Source organism: Staurois parvus, unplaced genomic scaffold, assembly GCF_062004578.1.
Source record: "Staurois parvus isolate SC_StPar_1 unplaced genomic scaffold, SC_StPar_1.0 ptg001387l, whole genome shotgun sequence".
NCBI classification, from domain to species: Eukaryota; Metazoa; Chordata; class Amphibia; order Anura; family Ranidae; genus Staurois; species Staurois parvus.
Window position 1 is genome coordinate 329,534 of NW_028319183.1, and position 20,860 is coordinate 350,393.

At 47.9% G+C, this 20,860-nt stretch overlaps 1 protein-coding gene across 2 annotated transcripts in view; it reads right to left on the minus strand.

Moving 5' to 3' along the window:
- QTGAL (queuosine-tRNA galactosyltransferase) overlaps window positions 1-20,860 on the minus strand; it is a 405,856-nt gene that overhangs the window by 17,798 nt on the left and 367,198 nt on the right. For both annotated transcript variants that reach the window (XM_089661795.1, XM_089661797.1), the window contains one exon: window positions 4,338-4,406. In XM_089661795.1, the coding sequence (XP_089517921.1) occupies window positions 4,338-4,406 (69 nt within the window). The remainder of the gene's footprint in view (window positions 1-4,337; window positions 4,407-20,860) is intronic.

Consider the following 20,860-nt stretch of genomic DNA (forward strand, 5'->3'; position numbering starts at 1 on the left):
TCTTCGAATTTGAAAATGATTTCGAAATCGAAACACATTGCAATACAGTAAGGTTTAAAAGTGACATAAGATGATAAGAATAGAATGAATATAGCCAGCTTCCGAAATTCTAATCCATCTGAAAACGAGTATGCAAACCGAATCCCAATATACGAAAGAAATCCGAATAGATTATTATTATACAGTATTTATAAAGCGCCAATAGTTCGCTCAGCGCTGTACATTACAAAGGGGGACAAAACAATACCAATACAATGCAAAACATGAGGGGATCGAGGGCCCTGCTCTTTCGAGCTTACAATCTAGGAGGGAGGGGATGGTGGCACAGGAGGAGATAGCTGTGGGGGATGGAGTGGTAGGAAGAGTGGAGGAGGTCGGCAAGTTAGCAGGGGGTGGGGTAGGCTTCCCTGAAGAGGTGGGTTTTCAGGGTGCGCCTAAAGGAGAGGAGAGTAGGTGATAGTTTGATGGATTGGGGTAGGGAGTTCCAGAGGATGGGTGACACCCTGGAGAAGTCCTGGAGGCGGGCATGGGAGGAGGAGACCAGGGAACTAGAGAGAAGGAGGTCTTGTGAGGAGCGGAGTGTGCGTGCTGGGTGGTACTTGGATATTAGGTCAGTGATGTAGTACGGTGCAGTATGGTGGACGGCTTTGTACGTCAGTGTTAGGATTTTGAATTTGATCCGTTGCGCAATCGGAAGCCAGTGGAGGGATTGGCAGAGGGGGGTGGAGGACACTGAATGGAGGTCAGTGGAGGGATTGGCAGAGGGGGGTGGAGGACACTGAGTGGAGGCCAGTGGAGGGATTGGCAGAGGGGGGTGGAGGACACTGAGTGGAGGCCAGTGGAGGGATTGGCAGAGGGGGGTGGAGGACACTGAATGGAGGTCAGTGGAGGGATTGGCAGAGGGGGGTGGAGGAGGACACTGAGTGGAGGCCAGTGGAGGGATTGGCAGAGGGGGGTGGAGGACACTGAGTGGAGGCCAGTGGAGGGATTGGCAGAGGGGGGTGGAGGACACTGAGTGGAGGCCAGTGGAGGGATTGGCAGAGGGGGATGGAGGACACTGAGTGGAGGCCAGTGGAGGGATTGGCAGAGGGGGGTGGCGGAGACGGAGCGGTTGGTGAGGTGAATGAGTCTGGCTGCCGTATTCAGGATGGACTGAAGCGGGGATACCCAGCGGCGAGGCAGGCCAGTGAGGAGGGAGTTGCAGTAGTCGAGTCGTGATATGATGAGGGAGTGGATGAGCTGTTCAGTGGTTTCTGGAGTTAGGAACGTGCGGATTTTGGCGATGTTGCGGAGGTGGAGTCTGCATGTTGCGGAGGTGGAGTCTGCATGTTGCGGAGGTGGAGTCTGCATGTTGCGGAGGTGGAGTCTGCATGTTGCGGAGGTGGAGTCTGCACGAGTTTATTAAAGATTGGACTTGGGGCTGGAAGGATAGGTTGGAGTCCAGAATGACACCCAGTACTCTGGCCTGCGGGGCGGGTTTGATGGTGGCGTTGTTGGATGTGATGGAGAAGTCAATGGGGGGTGGGGTTCGGGCTGGGGGGAAGACAAGAAACTTGGTTTTGGAGAGGTTCAGTTTAAGGAAGTGGAGCGACATCCAATCTGATATGAAATGAATTCCGAAAACGAACCATTCTAACATAACCAATATGGTAAACTAAATTATGAAGTCAATAAACAAATCCAAAACGAAACAAATGTTTCCATGGTGAGCTTCTCTAGAACCTTCTCAGCCGCAGTATAAAATGTTGCTCTGGGGTGAGCTGAGCTGACAAATGACAACCATTCCAAAGACGGATTACAGAACATTACAGTAAAGGGCGTCCTTGGGGCCCCGATAAGGCAGCTCTGCGTAGAAGTGGAAGAATTCCAGCACAGTAGATAAGAGACGAGGCCTGTGTCCCATCACCCGCACCTCACCTCTCTCCTAGTCCAATGACCACTTCAGGGCCCACAACCCCCCTGTGTGGCTCTCTTCATAAACCATAGGAGGCTAATTTTGTCCCTGGAGATGGATGGTGCACAAAAGACAGAGAAGAAGTGGCAGCCATGACAGTTCAACACCATTAGCCTCCAACACACACTAGTACAGTAACAAAGACTCTTCTTTTAAAGGGTTGCGTCACCAAAGATCTGCCTATGCAGGTGAGGGGCGCCTGCAGATGATGAACTGTGCGCCTGTAATGCCCTGGCTATAGGTGTAGGCCGTTTACATACCTCCTGAAGCCTGGCCGGAAAGCTCCCAGAGATAGCACTGTCCCATCTTGCCTTGTTGCTAGGATGTTGCTAAGACACTCCCAGCTGTTACTGCTCACCCCCACCATCACAGAGGCGATCTCTCATGCACCCGCACATGGGTGGTCCACTATCTCCTAGTCGCAGCATTGCTGAGTACAAGGCAGAGAGAGCGCATACAAGGAGGTTTGAATCGGCCAGGAGGGTCTCAGCAACAAGGCAGGGCAGGATGAAGCCGTCTCTGGGAGTTTATTGGCCGGGCTTCAGAAGGTATGGAAAAGGATTACACCTTTAGCAACGGTAATATTCAACTCTGGTCAGAGCTGCACAGTTGGTTTGTATCTACAGGGGCCCCTTACCTGTATAGGCAAGGGGTGAACTAACCCTAAAAACCTAAAGTGTAACTAAACCCCGGACCCCGCATTCACTATATCCGCTCTCCCCGGACCCCGCATTCACTACATCCGCTCTCCCCGGACCTCGCATTCACTACATCCGCTCTCCCCGGACCCCGCATTCACTACATCCGCTCTCCCCGGAACCCGCATTCACTACATCCGCTCTCCCCGGACCCCGCATTCACTACATCCGCTCTCCCAGGAACCCGCATTCACTACATCCGCTCTCCCCGGAACCCGCATTCACTACATCCGCTCTCCCAGGACCCCGCATTCACTATATCCCCTCTCCCTGGACCCCGCATTCACTATATCCCCTCTCCCCGGACCCCGCATTCACTATATCCGCTCTCCCCGGACCCCGCATTCACTATATCCCCGGACCCCGCATTCACTATATCCCCTCTCCCTGAACCCCGCATTCACTATATCCGCTCTCCCCGGACCCCGCATTCACTATATCCGCTCTCCACGGACCCCGCATTCACTATATCCGCTCTCCCCGGACCCCGCATTCACTATATCCGCTCTCCCCGGACCCCGCATTCACTATATCCGCTCTCCCCGGACCCAGCATTCAATATATCCGCTCTCCCCGGACCCTGCATTCACTATATCCGCTCTCCCCGGACCCTGCATTCACTATATCCGCTCTCCCCGGACCCTGCATTCACTACATCCGCTCTCCCCGGACCCCGCATTCACTACATCCGCTCTCCCCGGAACCCGCATTCACTATATCCGCTCTCCCAGGACCCCGCATTCACTATATCCCCTCTCCCTGGACCCCGCATTCACTATATCCCCTCTCCCCGGACCCCGCATTCACTATATCCCCTCTCCCCGGACCCCGCATTCACTATATCCGCTCTCCCCGGACCCCGCATTCACTATATCCGCTCTCCCCGGACCCAGCATTCAATATATCCGCTCTCCCCGGACCCAGCATTCAATATATCCGCTCTCCCCGGACCCCGCATTCACTATATCCGCTCTCCCTGGACCCCGCATTCACTATATCCGCTCTCCCCGGACCCCGCATTCACTATATCCGCTCTCCCCGGACCCAGCATTCAATATATCCGCTCTCCCCGGACCCCGCATTCACTATATCTGCTCTCCCCGGACCCTGCATTCACTATATCCACTCTCCCCGGACCCGGCATTCACTATATCCGCTCTCCCCGGACCCCGCATTCACTATATCTGCTCTCCCCGGACCCTGAATTTACTATGTCTGCTCTCCCCGGACCCCGCATTCACTATTCTCTCACTGTGTAAAGTGACTTGTCTTGTCGCCGCCCCCTCCTCTAGTATTCTGTAGTGGGTGGAGCCTCTGCTCTCTGCACAAGCTATATACAGCACAGTGATCATGTCTTTGCTACTTTTACAAGGTAATATCTGGGTTTGCAAATGTATTTGTTGTGCACAAAGTAGATTTATATTTTTTTTGGCTAGTAAGTAATGTGTTGATATAAAGGTTCTGTGCCGGAGTTCAGCTTTAATAAATTCTGAGTTAAACATCTGGACCCATAAGTGTCCTTTTATGTATCAGGTGTAGATTGTAAGCTCTGAGGTGCGGGGCGCTCTGACTCCTCCTGTATTGAACTGTACTGTCTGCCCTCACGTTGTAAAGCGCTGAGCTGCACTGTTGGCGCAATATAAATCCTGTATAATAATAGAATTGTAGAATCGTTGTGCTCTCACCTCAGACTCCTCGTGTGTGTAGAAACCTTTGCAGATTTTTTTGCAGTCGACGTCACAGAATGCCACAACCTGCAACACAAACAACAGGCTGTCAGTCGCCATCCGCCGAGGCGGAGGAGCTCTCCGTAGTTGGGCCGCATTGTGCAGCTGTGCATGGGAGCCAATCAGCTTCCAGCTTTTATTGCCAAAGCTTAACGGAACAAGCAAACGTTAGAAGCTGATTGGCTCCCATACACTGCTGCACCAGATCTGAGTACTCCATGTTAAGTAAATCCTCCCCATTACCTATAGAAAAATCAGAAGCAGATACATTCAGTGCTCAGCAGTGACAGGTATAAGACGGAATTATTGAGGAATGATGGGTAACCTGCCCATAAGGAGCCCCGATCGCATGATGGACAGGATCGCATGATGGACAGGATCGCATGATGGACAGGATCGCATGATGGACAGGATCGCATGATGGACAGGATCGCGTAATGGGCAGGATCGCATGATGGACAGGATCGCATGATGGACAGGATCGCATGATGGACAGGATCGCGTGATGGGCAGGATCGCATGATGGACAGGATCGCATGATGGACAGGATCGCATGATGGACAGGATCGCATGATGGACAGGATCGCGTAATGGGCAGGATCGCATGATGGACAGGATCGCATGATGGACAGGATCGCATGATGGACAGGATCGCATGATGGACAGGATCGCGTAATGGGCAGGATCGCGTAATGGGCAGGATCGCGTAATGGGCAGGATCGCGTAATGGGCAGGATCGCATGATGGGCAGGATCGCGTGATGGATAGGGGTTACCTGGAGTGTCATCTGGTTGTGTTTTGCCTTCACTGGTCCCTCGCCCCTCAAATTTACATGTTAAAGTTTTAAATAAAATCTATTTTCATTGCTAACCTTATTTTAGTCCCAGTGAAGCCATCACTGGGTCCCCATGCTTCTCTATGTAATGCAGGCATATCGTGGCTGGTGGGAGGGGCCCGCAGGGTGCTGGACATAGTTTCTTGAAAACATCACAGCCCCTGCCTCAGTACGCCTCTTAAAAGCCCTCAGTCCTGATACAAACAGTGGGCTGGCTTTTGGGAGGAGATATGCAAATATCACAATGCCTTGGTGAGTGGGTGTCAGTCTGGAATTTACATAAGCAATGGCCTCCATGATTGGAAGAACCAAAGTCCAATGAATGAAAGGGGCGGGGCCAGGGACAGTCAGGCTGGGGAGGAATGCTCTAGATAATGCTGGATGTCCTGCAGCCAGGAAATGAGGCGGGACTTGCTGCAGCTTTTAAAGCACATTGTGAGAAGCTCACAGTGTGCAGTGAAATCAGAAGGAGCCGTTTCAGTCAGCTACACCTGTGCAAGACCAAAGGGGAGGAGCCGGTACACCTGTGCAAGACTGAAGGGGAGGAGCTGGTACACCTGTGCAAGACTGAAGGGGAGGAGCCGCTACATCTGTGCAAGACTGAAGGGGAGGAGCCGCTACACCTGTGCAAGACTGAAGGGGAGGAGCCGCTACACCTGTGCAAGACTGAAGGGGAGGAGCCGCTACACCTGTGCAAGACTGAAGGGGAGGAGCCGCTACACCTGTGCAAGACTGAAGGGGAGGAGCCGCTACACCTGTGCAAGACTGAAGGGGAGGAGCCGCTACACCTGTGCAAGACTGAAGGGGAGGAGCCGCTACACCTGTACAAGACTGAAGGGGAGGAGCCGCTACACCTGTGCAAGACTGAAGGGGAGGAGCCGCTACACCTGTGCAAGACCAAAGGGGAGGAGCCGCTACACCTGTGCAAGACTGAAGGGGAGGAGCCGCTACACCTGTGCAAGACTGAAGGGGAGGAGCCGCTACACCTGTGCAAGACCAAAGGGGAGGAGCCGCTACACCTGTGCAAGACTGAAGGGGAGGAGCCGCTACACCTGTGCAAGACTGGAGGGGAGGAGCCGCTACACCTGTGCAAGACTGGAAGGGAGGCCGGATTTAAAGAAGAACTCTGCTAATGACCACCTATACCTATACTGACCGCACAATAGAAACCAATGCTGTGTCAGAACAGACAAATCTTCTGTGAAAAATCTTTCTTGTTGTCACTCTATAAAATCACGACTGAGTAGGTTATGTCTATTAGACACTGCAGGAGCTGCCATTCCGTCTCCCAACATACAAACTCCATGTGGCCAATCCTCAACCCGGTCTCCATAGTGAGTCACAAACACATAGGAGTTCAGACTTTAATGGCTGCATGCTTACTCCAGGTAAGTAACCCTGAGGTAAGTGACAACCTTTAGGTGACAACCAGGTCAGCAATATCAATCCAGAAGACTGGGGACATCTAGTGGCAGAAAAGAGGCACTGCAGGGAACAGCTCCAGACTGATGGTGTGCCTCCTTCATATTCTGCTCTAAGGCTCGGTTCACCTATGCAGTGTGGGTTTGATGCGTTTCTGCAGTGCTTTTTGGAGTGTGTTTTGCATTTTTGCACATTCGTTTTTGACACTTTTTGCGTTTTTTTCTTTCAGCTTGTTGCTGGGCAGAACAAAACGCATCAAAAACGCAATAAGTGATTTTCTGCAGCATCTCTATTGAAGTCTATAGAACCAAAAATGCAACATTTTGCATTTAAAAAAGTCCCCGACCCTTTCTAGAAAACACACCGGGTGAAAACGCAGAGATGTGAACCTGTCCCATAGGAAGTCATGTTAAATGGACTGCTGTGAGCTTCTGGAAAACGCAGAGGTGTGAGCCTAGACTTCGGGTCGGTTCACACTATAGAAACGCAGTCCAGATGCGTTTCTGCATGCAAGTTTTTGATGCATTCCAGCTCATTTTTCCCCCTCTCTTTTTCTTTAATTTAAATAGGGACATGTGCATTTTAGATGCGTTTTGTTGCGTTTTTTTATCCAGTACAGTTCTGTGCAGGAAAGATGCAACCTGTTCGTCTTTTTTTTTCCTGCATCCGGAACGCACCGGAACTGCAAGCACTGATGTGAACTATGACATTGAGAACCATATCACCGACTTTCTGCGCATTTTGGATGCAGGAAAAAAGCAACTGAAAACGCATGGAGTGTGAACTGGCCCTTAAACTTTTATCAGAAAATCAAAGTTACGTATTACGGAGAGCTTGCACCTTTAAAGAAGAAGTTGTCAATGTATTTTCCAATATGTCTGTATTTTGCAGGTTCCCTTTAAAGCAGAAAATAAAATAAATAAATAAATAAGAGCCTGTTCATGAATGAATGAAAACCAAAAAATCAGCTTTATTCGTAACACACCTGCAGCCTGGAGCTGTTCCCCGCAGTGCCTCTTTTCTGCCAGTAGATGTCCCCAGTCTTCTGGCTTGAACAAAGGCCATCAGCACTCTGTTCATTTGCATGGTCCTCAGGACATGCGCCGATTGGCTCCTTGTGCTGCTTCTCCCTCCCCAGTCTGACCTCTGCTGTACAGGGACTGCAAGAGGCTGAACGAAACTCTAGTACTCACACTGCTTGCTTTAATAAAAAAATATACTCAATGAATTATATAAGCTGATATAAAGGGCACACATGAATGCAGCTATGCAATCAATAAATGTTTATTTTGAATACAAATTATGTAAGTTAGAATTGCACCAATATATCGGCCGCTGAATATAATTGGCTGAAAATCGGGTTATCAGCGTTTTGCCGAGAGAAAAAAAAAAAGGTGCAGATAATGATAACTGATTTCAATGCAAAGACGCCCCCTACTGACTTCAATGCAAAATTGTGTCCCGTTGACTTCAATGCAAAATCACGTCCCGTTGACTTCAATGCAAAAATGCATCCCACTGACTTCAGTGCAAAATAGCGTTCCATTGACTTCAATGCAAAATTACGTTCCATTGACTTCAATGCAAAAATCACATTCCATTTACTTCAATGCAAAATCGAATTCCATTGACTTCAATGCATAATCGCGTCCAGTTGACTTCAATGCAAAATCGAGTTCCATTGACTTCAATGCAAAATTGTGTACTGTTGATTTCAGTGCAAAATCGCTTCCCATTGACTTCTATGCAAAATCACATCCCATTGACTTCAATGCAAAAACGCCCCTATAGACTTTTTTGTATTGTTGTTTTAAATACAAATAGTGTAAGTTAGTGATGCACCAATTTATCGGCTACAGAAAATTATCAGCCAAAAATAGGGTTATCAGCATTTTGGTGATAGAAAAGAAAGGTGCAGATAATAACCGACTTCAATGCAAAATCGCATCAAATTGACTTGAATGCAAAAAGGCCCCCTATTGACTTCAATGGAAAATCGCATCCAATTGACTACATTTTAAAATTGTGTCCCGTTGACTTCAATGCAAAATCACGTCCCGTTGACTTCAATGCAGAATCGTGTCCCGTTGACTTCAATGCAGAATCGTGTCCCGTTGACTTCAATGCAAAATTGCGTCCTGTTGACTTCAAAGCAAAATCACGTGCTGTTGATGTCAATGCAAAAACGCCCCCTATTGACTTCAATGCAAAGACGCCTCAATTAAAGTTTTTTATTTTCTGTCCAATTTTTGTGTCTTACTTTCAATAAAAGTTATTTTATGTTACCGGATTGTATTTTTTTAAAATCTCTGTTCATTTAAACGCATGATATTAATCGAATATAATACAATTATATATAAAATTATATTTTTTTGGTAAAAAACTGTCCATTTCATTTTCGGTTTCAGCCAAGTGTATCCTGGATTTTTGGTTTTGGTCCCGTTTTCATTTCGGTGCACCACTAGTTTAAGTCCCCGAATGTGACCGGCTATACATGGGCACTGCCAGGCGGCAATCACTGTGTCTTAGCCGCCTGTCAAGACCCGGCAATAGCTGCAAGACAGCCCCATACGCATTGCTGCAGCCATGAAGGAATGCAGGAGATACCAGCTGCCACGCTCTCCATATAGAAGAATGGCGCCATGATGAAACCGCATCCAAAAGGACGCACTTGCGTCGCGGTGTAGAGAGATTTCACTGTGAAATCCCTCTTCAAACAGGCGTGCGGGAGGCAGCATACAGCCTGGATCACGCTTCAGACATGCTAATAGAAGGAGAAAGCAGAATGACGAAGAGATGAACGAATCACTATGCTGCTTCTCCTTTCGCTGTCCACTAACTGGCTGAGGTGCATGCAGGACGACCTGGGCTCAGAGGAAGTGGGTTGGAATGATGCTGGTCATCAGACTGAGGACATCTAGAGGCAGAAAGAAGTACTGCCAGGAAAATCTCTGCATTGAAAGTGAAAGTGGCTTTGTTACATAACTGCCTATACATTTGTATCAATTTTTTGGCTGGAGTTCTGCTTTAATACAGAACGGCATTCATTTGTGTCTTCTATGTATGCCTGGAGTTCACATTACCCCAAAAACAGGGGCAGTTGCAGGGGCGGACACACAACTCATGGGGCCCCGGGCAATAGGGGATCATGGGGTCCCTGTGTCCTTGCCCAAACTCAAAAAAGCCTATGAAAAAGGTACAAGGGGCATCTCATGGGGCCCCCTACTGACCCCGGGCCCTCGGGCAGTGCCCGAGTTTCCAAATGGTCAGTCCGCCCCTGGGCAGTTGTGCTAAAACCAGGACTGCTGGGAGGTTATTTGGAAATCTTTCATTTTCTGCGACCTTTTATGTTTTTGCTCAGACAACAAACTTTGTTGGGGGGGGGGAGCTGCAGTAAAATAAACACCTTTCAGAGCTGTGCTGTGATGGCGCACAACCACCCCGACCCAGGCGTGCCGATCGCTCCTCCGCTCACATGCCGGGAAGTTGTGTACACTACGCTGTGCAGACAGATGTAAAGTACACAGCGGGCCTGGCACTGACTACGTGTCCCAGGGTGACGTACACCGGCGTGCGCTGCAAACTAAATCTGATGGACGAAAAGGAAAACACAGGAAAAAAAGAAAAACACAAACAGATCTGAGACAGACGAGGTGCGGCCGGCCCTGGAGACGCACACTGCCACGAGAGCTGCTGTGACGTGTAAACAGTAACATGTAAACCATGCATCTCATTCCCAAATGCTTATGTAATGTGGAGTGCAGACATGTGCTAGAAAAATAATCAGACAACCAATAGACCACCCACTCCGAGGACAGACGGGGACCGCAGGAGTTTGGGGGGGGGGGGGGGGCAGTGTGGTTCAAAACAACTGCTGAGAGTTGTATATGTGTACACCAGAGGCGCACTATACATTGGCACCAGGCTACCGGAATATAAAGTATACATTGTGTGCAGATATAAATATGGCTGTTGGAGAATGAAGGAATAAGTTGCATGGCTCCGCCCACTGTCCTGAAGTGAGGAATAATCCTCTAATTTTTGAGATATGGGATGGAATAAGACATAGGAATACCTTCCGTTCCAAGAGAGCTTTACTCTTCCTTTTAAATACTCTTCTCACCCTAATCTGTATGGTAATACATACTGCCTCGCTGATAAAAATACATAAAGTAAAGGTCTTCAGGATTCAATTATACATCATTTGACTGTCTGTTCAAGGAAATCTCCAGTATACCTCAAGACTTCTCCTAAGGTTCTAATAGCAGAGCTCTGAAGGTCTTCAGGATTTGCTCATCCATCTTTGGATCATCTCTTCAAGGAAATCTCCAGTATTCTTCAAGAGTTCTCCTAAGGTTCTAATAGTAGAGCTCTGAAGGTCGTCATGATTTACTCATCCATCTTTGGATCATCTCTTCAAGGAAATCTCCAGTATACTTCAAGAATGTTCCTATAACAGCAGTGGTCCTAAGGTCTTCAGGATTTGCTCATGCATCTTTGGATCATCTCTTCAAGGAAATCTCCAGTATACTTCAAGAGTTCTCCTAAGGTTCTAATAGCAGAGCTCTGAAGGTCTTCATGATTTACTCATGCATCATTGGATGTCTCTTCAAGGAACTCTCCAGTATACCCCAAGAATTTTCCTAAGGTTCTAATAGCAGAGCTCCGAAGGTCTTCAGGATGTACTCGTACATCATTTGACCGGCTTGTCCAGTATACCTCAAGTCTTCTCCTAAGGTTCTAATAGCAGAGCTCCGAAGGTCTTCAGGATGTACTCGTACATCATTTCACTATCACTTTAAGGAAATCTCCAGTATACCTCAAGATTTCTCCTAAGGTTTTAATAGCAGAGCTCTGAAGGTCTTCAAGATTTACTCATGCATCATTGGATGTCTCTTCAAGGAACTCTCCAGTAAACCTCAAGAATTTTCCTATAACATCAGCGCTCCTAAAGTCTTCAGGATTTGCTCATGAATCTTTGGACCATCTCTTCAAGGAAATCTCCAGTATACTTCAAGAGTTCTCCTAAGGTTCTAATAGCAGAGCTCTGAAGGTCTTCATGATTTACTCATGCATCATTGGATGTCTCTGCAAGGAACTCTCCAATATACCTCAAGAATTTTCCTAAGGTTCTAATAGCAGAGCTCCGAAGGTCTTCAGGATGTACTCATACATCATTTGACCGGCTTGTCCAGTATACCTCAAGTCTTCTCCTAAGGTTCTAATAGCAGAGTTCCAAAGGTCTTCAAGATTTACTCGCACATCATTTCACTATCACTTCAAGGAAATCTCCGGTATACCTCAAGATTTCTCCTAAGGTTTTAATAGCAGTGCCCCGATGGTCTTCAAGATTTACTCATGCATCATTGGATGTCTCTTCAAGGAACTCTCCAGTAAACCTCAAGAATTTTCCTATAACATCAGCGCTCCTAAAGTCTTCAGGATTTGCTCATGCATCTTTGGACCATCTATTCAAGGAAATCTCCAGTATACTTCAAGAGTTCTCCTAAGGTTCTAATAGCAGAGCTCTGAAGGTCTTCAAGATTTACTCATGCATCATTGGATGTCTCTTCAAGGAACTTTCCAGTATACCTGAATAATTTTCCTAAGGTTCTAATAGCAGAGCTCTGAGGGTCTTCAGGATGTACTCATACATCATTTGGCCACCTCTTCAAGGAAATCTCCAGTATTCCAGAGTTTTCCGAAGGTTCTTTTAGTAGAGCTTCAAAGGTCTTCGGGATCTACTCATATATTACATGACCATCTTTTCAAGGAAATCTCCAAAATACTTCAAGATTTCTCCTAAGGTTCTAACAGCAGAGCTCCGAAGGTCTTCAAGATATATTCATACATCATTTGACCAGCTTTTCAAGGAAATCTCTATTATATCTCAAGGCTTCTCCTAAGGTTTTAATAGCAGAGCTTCGTAGGTCTTCAAGATTTACTCATACATCATTTGACCATCACTTTAATGAAATCTCCAGTATACCTCACCATTTCTCCTGAGGTTTTAATGGCAGAGCTCTTTAAAGAGGAACTAAACCCTCCTATTCAGCCAAGGAATCTGCCATCTTAGCCATGATGCTGCACATGTTATGACTCCAGTTATGACACCAGCCATTTGGTGGTTTAACAGTTTGGTTGAGGGCACAAGCAAATGTGACAGTTAGCACTTCCAACATTCCAGGAATGTAACTCTTTCCAGGAATGTAACGTTTTGAAACTGTTAAATCGATGGGTCTAATTCTGCTTTAAATCTCCCAATACAACTTGTTAATAATGGTGTCTCCATTTTTCAGATGATAGGAATTTCATGCAACGACCTCCTGAATTAGATCCCTTACAGTAATTTGGTATTTGTGCCCATCCTACTTTAAAATCATTGGCTCAGTTGGAGGTGTGCCTTCTTTCTTGGCCATCCCCTATGATTTCCAGATGTGACAAGTAGAGAAGGAGGTGTGGCTACATATATTTCTGAATGAATTCTTCCTCATGGGTAGCAGAAGAGTAACCCAAAAGAGGTAGGAAGCACCTGTAGTAGCTGATGAGGTCACACTGCTCTATATACTGCTAGTATATTAAAAGCAAGCTCCACCTTTCATGTTACGCCCATATTTACAGAAGCATGGTCACAGCGCCCCACCTCCAAAACAATCCACCCCTTACAGAATCCAGGGGTTCTTCTTCCTGCCATCTCCTCTTAAATTTGATGTGGCTGTGTGTGACTCCGCCCATATAGCTACGTCATTTATTCCCTGAGAGTTGTACGTGAATAAATAGTTGCCGATGCACAGGGACAGTAGTCCTCAATGGAGCACATGTGTGGTAATGTCACGTCATAGACACTTCCTCCAACCCTACAACTGAAGTTCCATACCATGCTACAGACCTGGACTGATGCGACAGTCAGCAGGAGCCCGAGTACGCACCGTAATCCACTGATTATGGCTACAATGCTTTGCAGGCTCATATATATTATTGCATTTTTTTTTTTTTTGCATTGACTATCAAAAGGGTGAATTAGTTTTTAAAGCAAGGGTGCTCAACCTGTGGTCCTTGGAGCCCTCTGATTTTGCCCTCCACCTCAAACCAGGGAAGTGCACTTCTATTATATCCTGCAGGTTTGGTGAACTTTCTAAAAATGAAAGTCTATGGCAAAGTGCAGCTAATCCGCAGGTGCACTGCGCAGCACTCGTGTTGCAGGTACATTGCAGCGAAACAGTGTGAAAGCAGCCTTTTAGGGGGGCTTGGGACAGTAAGGAGACATGTTTTTACCACACATCCTCAACTATTGATGTAGCATCAGGGGTCACAATGGTGACCCTGCCCCATGCTCCAGGGGGCCCATGCAGCCTCCCTATCACATTCCGCTTACACTTGGACAGGAGGGGTGGCATATACAGGAACCGATCCTCTCCATTTTCCTCCTGCAACTACTGAAAGCCAGCCTCTCCTCCTCTCCCTTCCGCCGGCATTATGCGGCTGCAGGAGGAACATGTTCATTATAATACTCAAAATAAAAAATTAGAAATTCGGAACCATTTCATTTTATTTTGGCTCACGGCCGGTTATCAAATCACTTAAGCGGCTCTCTTTTTTTCAAAGGGTTGAACGCCCCTGTTTTAAAGGCTATCTAAAAAAAAATGTAATGTATTGCAGCTTACCAGTCCTTAGATGTGGTGGCTGCACTAGTTTTCTTTTATCAGGCTAAGCCCATTTTATGCAATTACAAAACAAATCCTGTTGATCCTGCTAGAAATGCAGAGTCACTGTCTGCACAATGAACTGAAAACCTAAGGGGATCCGTTCTCCCAGCTGCATGTCTCTAGCAAAATGGCCGCCTACACACGGAAACAGTGCAGAACAAGGCATGGTAAGTCAGTAATGCGGACAATTCAGTCAGGCTGCATAACAAGTAAAGAATGTGGCATTGATTATTGATTGATTATTACTAAGTGTATTTGGGCAGCACAGTGGCTACATGGTTAGCACTTCTGTCTGGCAGTACTCGGGTCGTTGGTTCGCATCCCAACCACGGCACCACCTGCTTGGAGTTTGCATGTTCCCCTTGTGCCTGCGTGGGTTTCCTCCGGGTACTCCGGTTTCCTTCCACACTCCAAAGACATGCTGGATTGGATCCTGTCTAAATTGTCCCTAGTATGTGTATGTATGAATGTGAGTTAGGGACCTTAGATTGTACGCCCCTTGAGGGTTGGGGACCTTAGATTGTATGCCCCTTGAGGGTTAGGGACCTTAGATTGTACACCCCTTGAGGGTTGGGGACCTTAGATTGTACGCCCCTTGAGGGTTAGGGACCTTAGATTGTACACCCCTTGAGGGTTAGGGACCTTAGATTGTACGCCCCTTGAGGGTTAGGGACCTTAGATTGTATGCCCCTTGAGAGTTAGGGACCTTAGATTGTACGCCCCTTGAGGGTTAGGGACCTTAGATTGTACGCCCCTTGAGGGTTAGGGACCTTAGATTGTACGCCCCTCGAGGGTTAGGGACCTTAGATTGTACGCCCCTCGAGGGTTAGGGACATTAGATTGTACGCCCCTTGAGGGTTAGGGACCTTAGATTGTACACCCCTTGAGGGTTAGGGACCTTAGACTGTACGCCCCTTGAGGGTTAGGGACCTTAGACTGTACGCCCCTTGAGGGTTAGGGACCTTAGATTGTACGCCCCTTGAGGGTTAGGGACCTTAGATTGTACGCTCCTTGAGGGTTAGGGACATTAGATTGTACGCCCCTTGAGGGTTAGGGACCTTAGATTGTACACCCCTTGAGGGTTAGGGACAGTAGATTGTACGCCCGTTGAGGGTTAGGGACCTTAGATTGTACACCCCTTGAGGGTTAGGGACCTTAGACTGTACGCCCCTTGAGGGTTAGGGACCTTAGATTGTACGCTCCTTGAGGGTTAGGGACCTTAGATTGTACGCCCCTTGAGGGTTAGGGACCTTAGATTGTACGCCCCTTGAGGGTTAGGGACCTTAGATTGTATGCCCCTTGAGGGTTAGGCCAAACATACTAACAAATAGATTTAGGGTTGTCATACATGAACTCCCGCTGTCTCCATCTGCTGCTTGGTAGACATAATGCACAGAAGTCCCGGCCCTGCTGGATGGTAATTCAACAAGAATTCCAATAAGTGAAATGCAGACCGTCTGCTGAACGGTATTTCACCTCTTTTGGGACGATTCTGTTTTGGCCATTAGATGGGTAGCCAGCGCTCACCCTGGTATGAATCAGGTTTAGCGCTTTATGTCTGACGTATGAAGGGTAGAGGTATGGGGGGGGGGGGGGGTCCAGTCTCCAGGCCTCTGTGTATGATAATCCAGTTATCCCCGGCAGAGGATCTTTCATCATAATTCAGTTCCCTTCTGGGTCCTCGGGGGACTCATCCGGAGCTCCTGCAACTGTGCAGCCCGAAGCAGGCGTGAAGGAACGGCCGGACGGGGTCTGTAAAATGCATTGTGTGCACAAGCGTTGCCATAGGAAAGCAACAATCACAGTCTAGGAAGATGGCTTGGGAGAGCAATGCTGACCTCATGTAAGTTATTTCTCACCTGACGCACATTGTACGGATTCCAGCACTCCTGTTTCTACCATCACAGCCATTTCCTGGGGATAGACTGAATCTCGGATTTAATATCATGGCTGGGGACAGGAGCCAGGACCGGGGAAGCTGCCTTTCTGGACAGCTACTCAGTATTTTAACACCGTAGGTGCTGCAACTCATGTGCTCCTGCAATAAGCCGTGCAACCTGCCACTTCCGTACCCGACTGCACCAGGAACATCTAAAATACACAGACACGCGGGCGGGGGTACGGCGGAACTTATCAAAATGGGAGCAGACAGAATCTGGAGTAGTTGTGTATTGCAACCAATCAGCTTCTGTCTTCAGCTTGATCAGTGAAAGAAGATCGATCAATAAACTGGTTTAATTGTTTTTATTACTCCCTAGGGGGCCAAAAGCATATAGCACTTTAGTTTCTGGTCAGACAGGTCCCCCCCCCCCCCCGGCCCGACAACGTTGCTAGAAAGGAGATGGATTGGTCATTGACAGTTGTTCTCTGCCAGCACTGGAAATTAGCACTGCCATTCACAAAAAAAAATCCCACAGCCTGCAGCTCTGTGTTTATCAGCGGTTGCTTTTACACATACGCAGCCCAGCCGATGGATCGCACAGCACTGCAGTGCTTTTTTATGAATGAGCAATCAGCGGTGATGGGCTGTTTTATACACGGCTCAGGTCCCAACTTTATTCATAAAAGTAAAATTGATCCAGCGGACTGCGTATGTGTAAAAGCAACCGCTGATAGACACACACAGAGCCACAGTGTCACACTTGCGAATGAATGCGCTGATAGAAAAAAGGTGTGATAATGCTTATGACTTCAATGCCAATGCATCCCATTGACCTTGAAGCAAACCCCCCCCCCCCCCATTAACCTCAATGTAAAATTGCATCCCGCTGACTTCAATGCAAAAATCGCATCCCACTGACTTCATTGCAAAAACACCCCTGTTGACTTCAATGCAAACAATCACATGGCATTGACTTCAATGCAAACATGCCCCCTATTGACTTCAATGCAAAAACGCCCCCATTGACTTATATATATAGTTACATAGTTAGTCTGGCTGAAAAAAAGACAAAAGTCCATTCGGTTCAACCATTAAAAAAAAAAAAGTTATAATCCTACACCCAGAGTTGAACCAGAGGAAGGCAAAAAAAAAACCCAGCAAAGCATAATCCAATTTTCTCACTGACTTCAATGCAAAAATGCCCCTCCGTTGACTTCAATGAAAAATCGAGTCCCATTAACGTCAATGCAAAAACGCCCCCTACTGACTTCGATGCAAAAAAGGCCTCTATTTAAATTTTTTATTTTATAGGTTTCATATTTTCTGTCCAATTTTTGTGTGTTATGTTTTTCACGTTACTGGATTGTATTTTTTAATTCACATCAATTTAAATTCATGATAATAATTAAAAAGTCAAATACAATACAATTATATATAAAATATATATATATTTTTTTTTTTAAAAACTGTTCATTTTGTTTTTTTGACTAAGTGCATTCCTGAATTTTGGGTTTCGGTCCAGAATTTTCATTTCAGTGCACCAACTAAAAAGATCACTCAGAGCTGCGGCTCTGTGTAATATATCTGTGGCTGCTGGTAGATGCATAGGGTGCCGGCTGATACATTACACAGAGCTGAAGCATGCTTTCTTCATTTATAATAGTGACAGTTCATTCAGCTTAGAATGGGGAAGGGGCTCTGTGCTTGCTGTACCTCCCCCTCAGAAAAGCTCATTTGGGCTTTAATTGGGGGTGGAGCTACAACCTACAATAATGAGTTAATCTCCACAGATCCCAATGGGAGTGTTGTTTGCCACTTCAAGCAAGTTGCTAGCAGGCTTCGGCGGGCTTTCAACAAGTTTCATGAAGTGTTGAAGCCTGCTAGCAGCTTGGTTAGAGCGGCCATCAGCACTCCCATTAGGATCTGTTTTCAACATTTACAAACTGGTGTTTTAAAAGCTCCAGCAAAGCTGGCTGAAAGCCGTATAAATGCTTTGTCAAAGCTTGCTGTTCGTTCTTATACAAGCTGAAGCCTATGTGAAGCAGGCCTTAAAGTCTGTTCCCTACTACAATGGTTCCTTTGGAACCACTGATCAATATCAGGATAGGAGCTGACTATCTAAGAAAAGACAGAACTTTATGTTCTAGCTGCTAAAATCTTTCCAAATCCACCACAAAGTGAGGGTAAGTGTAACTTTTGCAGTATTTAGTAAATGGCTCCACATTTCTCTCCATTGGCCGCCCTCTGTCCAGCAGCATTTGGTTCCCATCTCCGAACGGTATGATATTGTTGTTAATATTGTGAAATTATGGGGCCTGTTCAGCCTCATTCTCTCCGAAATGTTAACAGGAATATCACTTCGCAATGTTTTAACTACACGAGGATGTTTTGTTAGTACTTAGCAACGCAAAACTGTACAACTGCGAGGTACCATCTACGGAGACGGCCTCCAGCTGGAGGAGCGCTCACCTACACAACAGCCTCTTTAGCAAGAAGTGACGGGATTATCTGCAGCTGTTCAGCAGCTGTGCGATCTGTACCAGATTAGGGATGACATAAGTGCCGCTCCTATAGCATCCGTACGCAGCAACAGAACTTTAACCCCCTCCCAGCTTTCACCTCTTGCTGTAGGTTATCTACAAGAGGCAGCCATGGAACACAATGGCCACCATGATGGATGTGGATGGGATTCTTTCTGCAGACCCAGAAGATTGGGAATCACTGGGTCTAAGCACAGAAGAAAATATCAGGCTGAAAGTTATAATTCCAACCTTTGTGAAAGGCGTCTAATGTTGTAGTCTATGAGCTCTGCCAAAGCAAATGTGAGGAAAAGGTCAGCAGGAGGGGATGGCAGGATTGGAGGGGTAATTGGAAGCAGACAGAACTAGGAATGGAGAAAGACAGCCCAGTAACACCTATGTATCATATTCAGAAAGAAACATATTATTCATGTAGGGGAACAACAGAATGAAGAACGGAGACAAATAAAAGACATAGTGCACATAGGGGGGATGAGAGACAAAGAGTGATGAGGATGAGAGGGAGAAAGAGAAAGAACAGGGGAGGGAGGAAGAATGTGGATGGGAGAGAGGTGGGCAGAGGGAAAAAGAATGGAGAAGGGAGAGAAGTGTGTGGGGGGGGGGGATAGGTAAGGTAGAGAGGGGAAAGGTGAAGTGAGAGAGGTAGGGAAAGAGAGGGGGCAGGGGGGAAAATGAGAAAAGGAGAGAGACATGGGGAGAGTGGGGAATTGGAGAAGAGAGACAGGGGAATGGAAGAAGAATGGTGGAAGGGAGAGAGGAAGGAGAGAAGAATGGGGAAGGAGGAGAGAGGTGGGAGGAGAGAGGAAAATAATGGGAAAGGGAGACAGTCAGGGGGAAAGAACTAATGATAGGAGAAAGGTGGGAGGAGAGACGAAAAGGGAAATGGAGAGAGGTGGGAAGTGAGAGGGGAATGGGGAAGGGGGAGGTGAGAGGGGAATGGAGTGAGGCAGGAGGTGAGAGGGGAATGGAGTGAGGCGGGAGGTGAGAGGGGAATGGAGAGAGGCGGGAGGTGAGAGGGGAATGGAGAGAGGCGGGAGGTGAGAGGGGAATGGAGAGAGGCAGGAGGTGAGAGGGGAATGGAGAGAGGCAGGAGGTGAGAGGGGAATGGAGAGAGGCAGGAGGTGAGAGGGGATTGGAGAGAGGCAGGAGGTGAGAGGGGATTGGAGAGAGGCAGGAGGTGAGAGGGGATTGGAGAGAGGCAGGAGGTGAGAGGGGAATGTGGGGGGGGGGGGAGGTGGGAGGAGAGAGAAGAATGGAGAGAGACAGGAGGTGAGAGGGAAATGGCGAAGGTGGAAGGAGAGAGGGGAATGGGGAAGGGGAGGAGGTAGGAAGAGAGAGAAGAATGGAGAAAGACGGGAGGAGAGAGGGGAATGGGGAAGGGGGGAGATGGGAGGAGAGAGGGGAAGGGGGGGAGGCGGGGGGAGAGAGAACAATGGAGAAAGGCAGGAGGTGAGTGGGGAAGGGGGGGAGGCGGAAGGAGAGAAAAGAATGGGGAGAGGAAAGAGGTGAGAGGGAAATGGGGAAGGCGGGAGGAGAGGGGAATAGGGAAGGTGGGAGGAGAGGGGAATGGGGAAGGCGGGAGGAGAGGGGAATGGGAAAGGCGGGAGGAGAGGGGAATGGGGAAGGTGGGGTGGGAGGAGAGGGGAATGGGGAAGGGGGGGTGGGAGGAGAGAGGGGAAGGGGGGGTGGGAGGAGAGAGGGGAATGGGGAAAGAGGGGGTGGGAGGAGAGAGGGGAATGGGGAAAGGGGGGTGGGAGGAGAGAGGGGAAGGGGGAGGGGGGGGGAGAGAGGGGAAGGGGGGGAGGCGGGTGGAGAGAGGGGAATGAGGAAGGTAGAGAGGTGGGATGAGAGAGAGCGGAAGGGAGAGGGGTGAGGGGAAAGAGGAAAAATGAGGAAGGAAGAGAAGTGGGAAGAGAGAGGAAAACATTTGGGAAGGGGGAGAGGTGAGAAGAGAGAAGAAAATGGAGAAATGAGAGAGGTGGGAGGAGAGAGGAGAATGTGGAAGGGAGAAGGATGGGGTGGGTGGGGGGAGAACAGGAATAGGAGACCAGCTGGAGGGAGAGAGTAGGGGTAGGCTGAAAAACAGAATGAGAAAG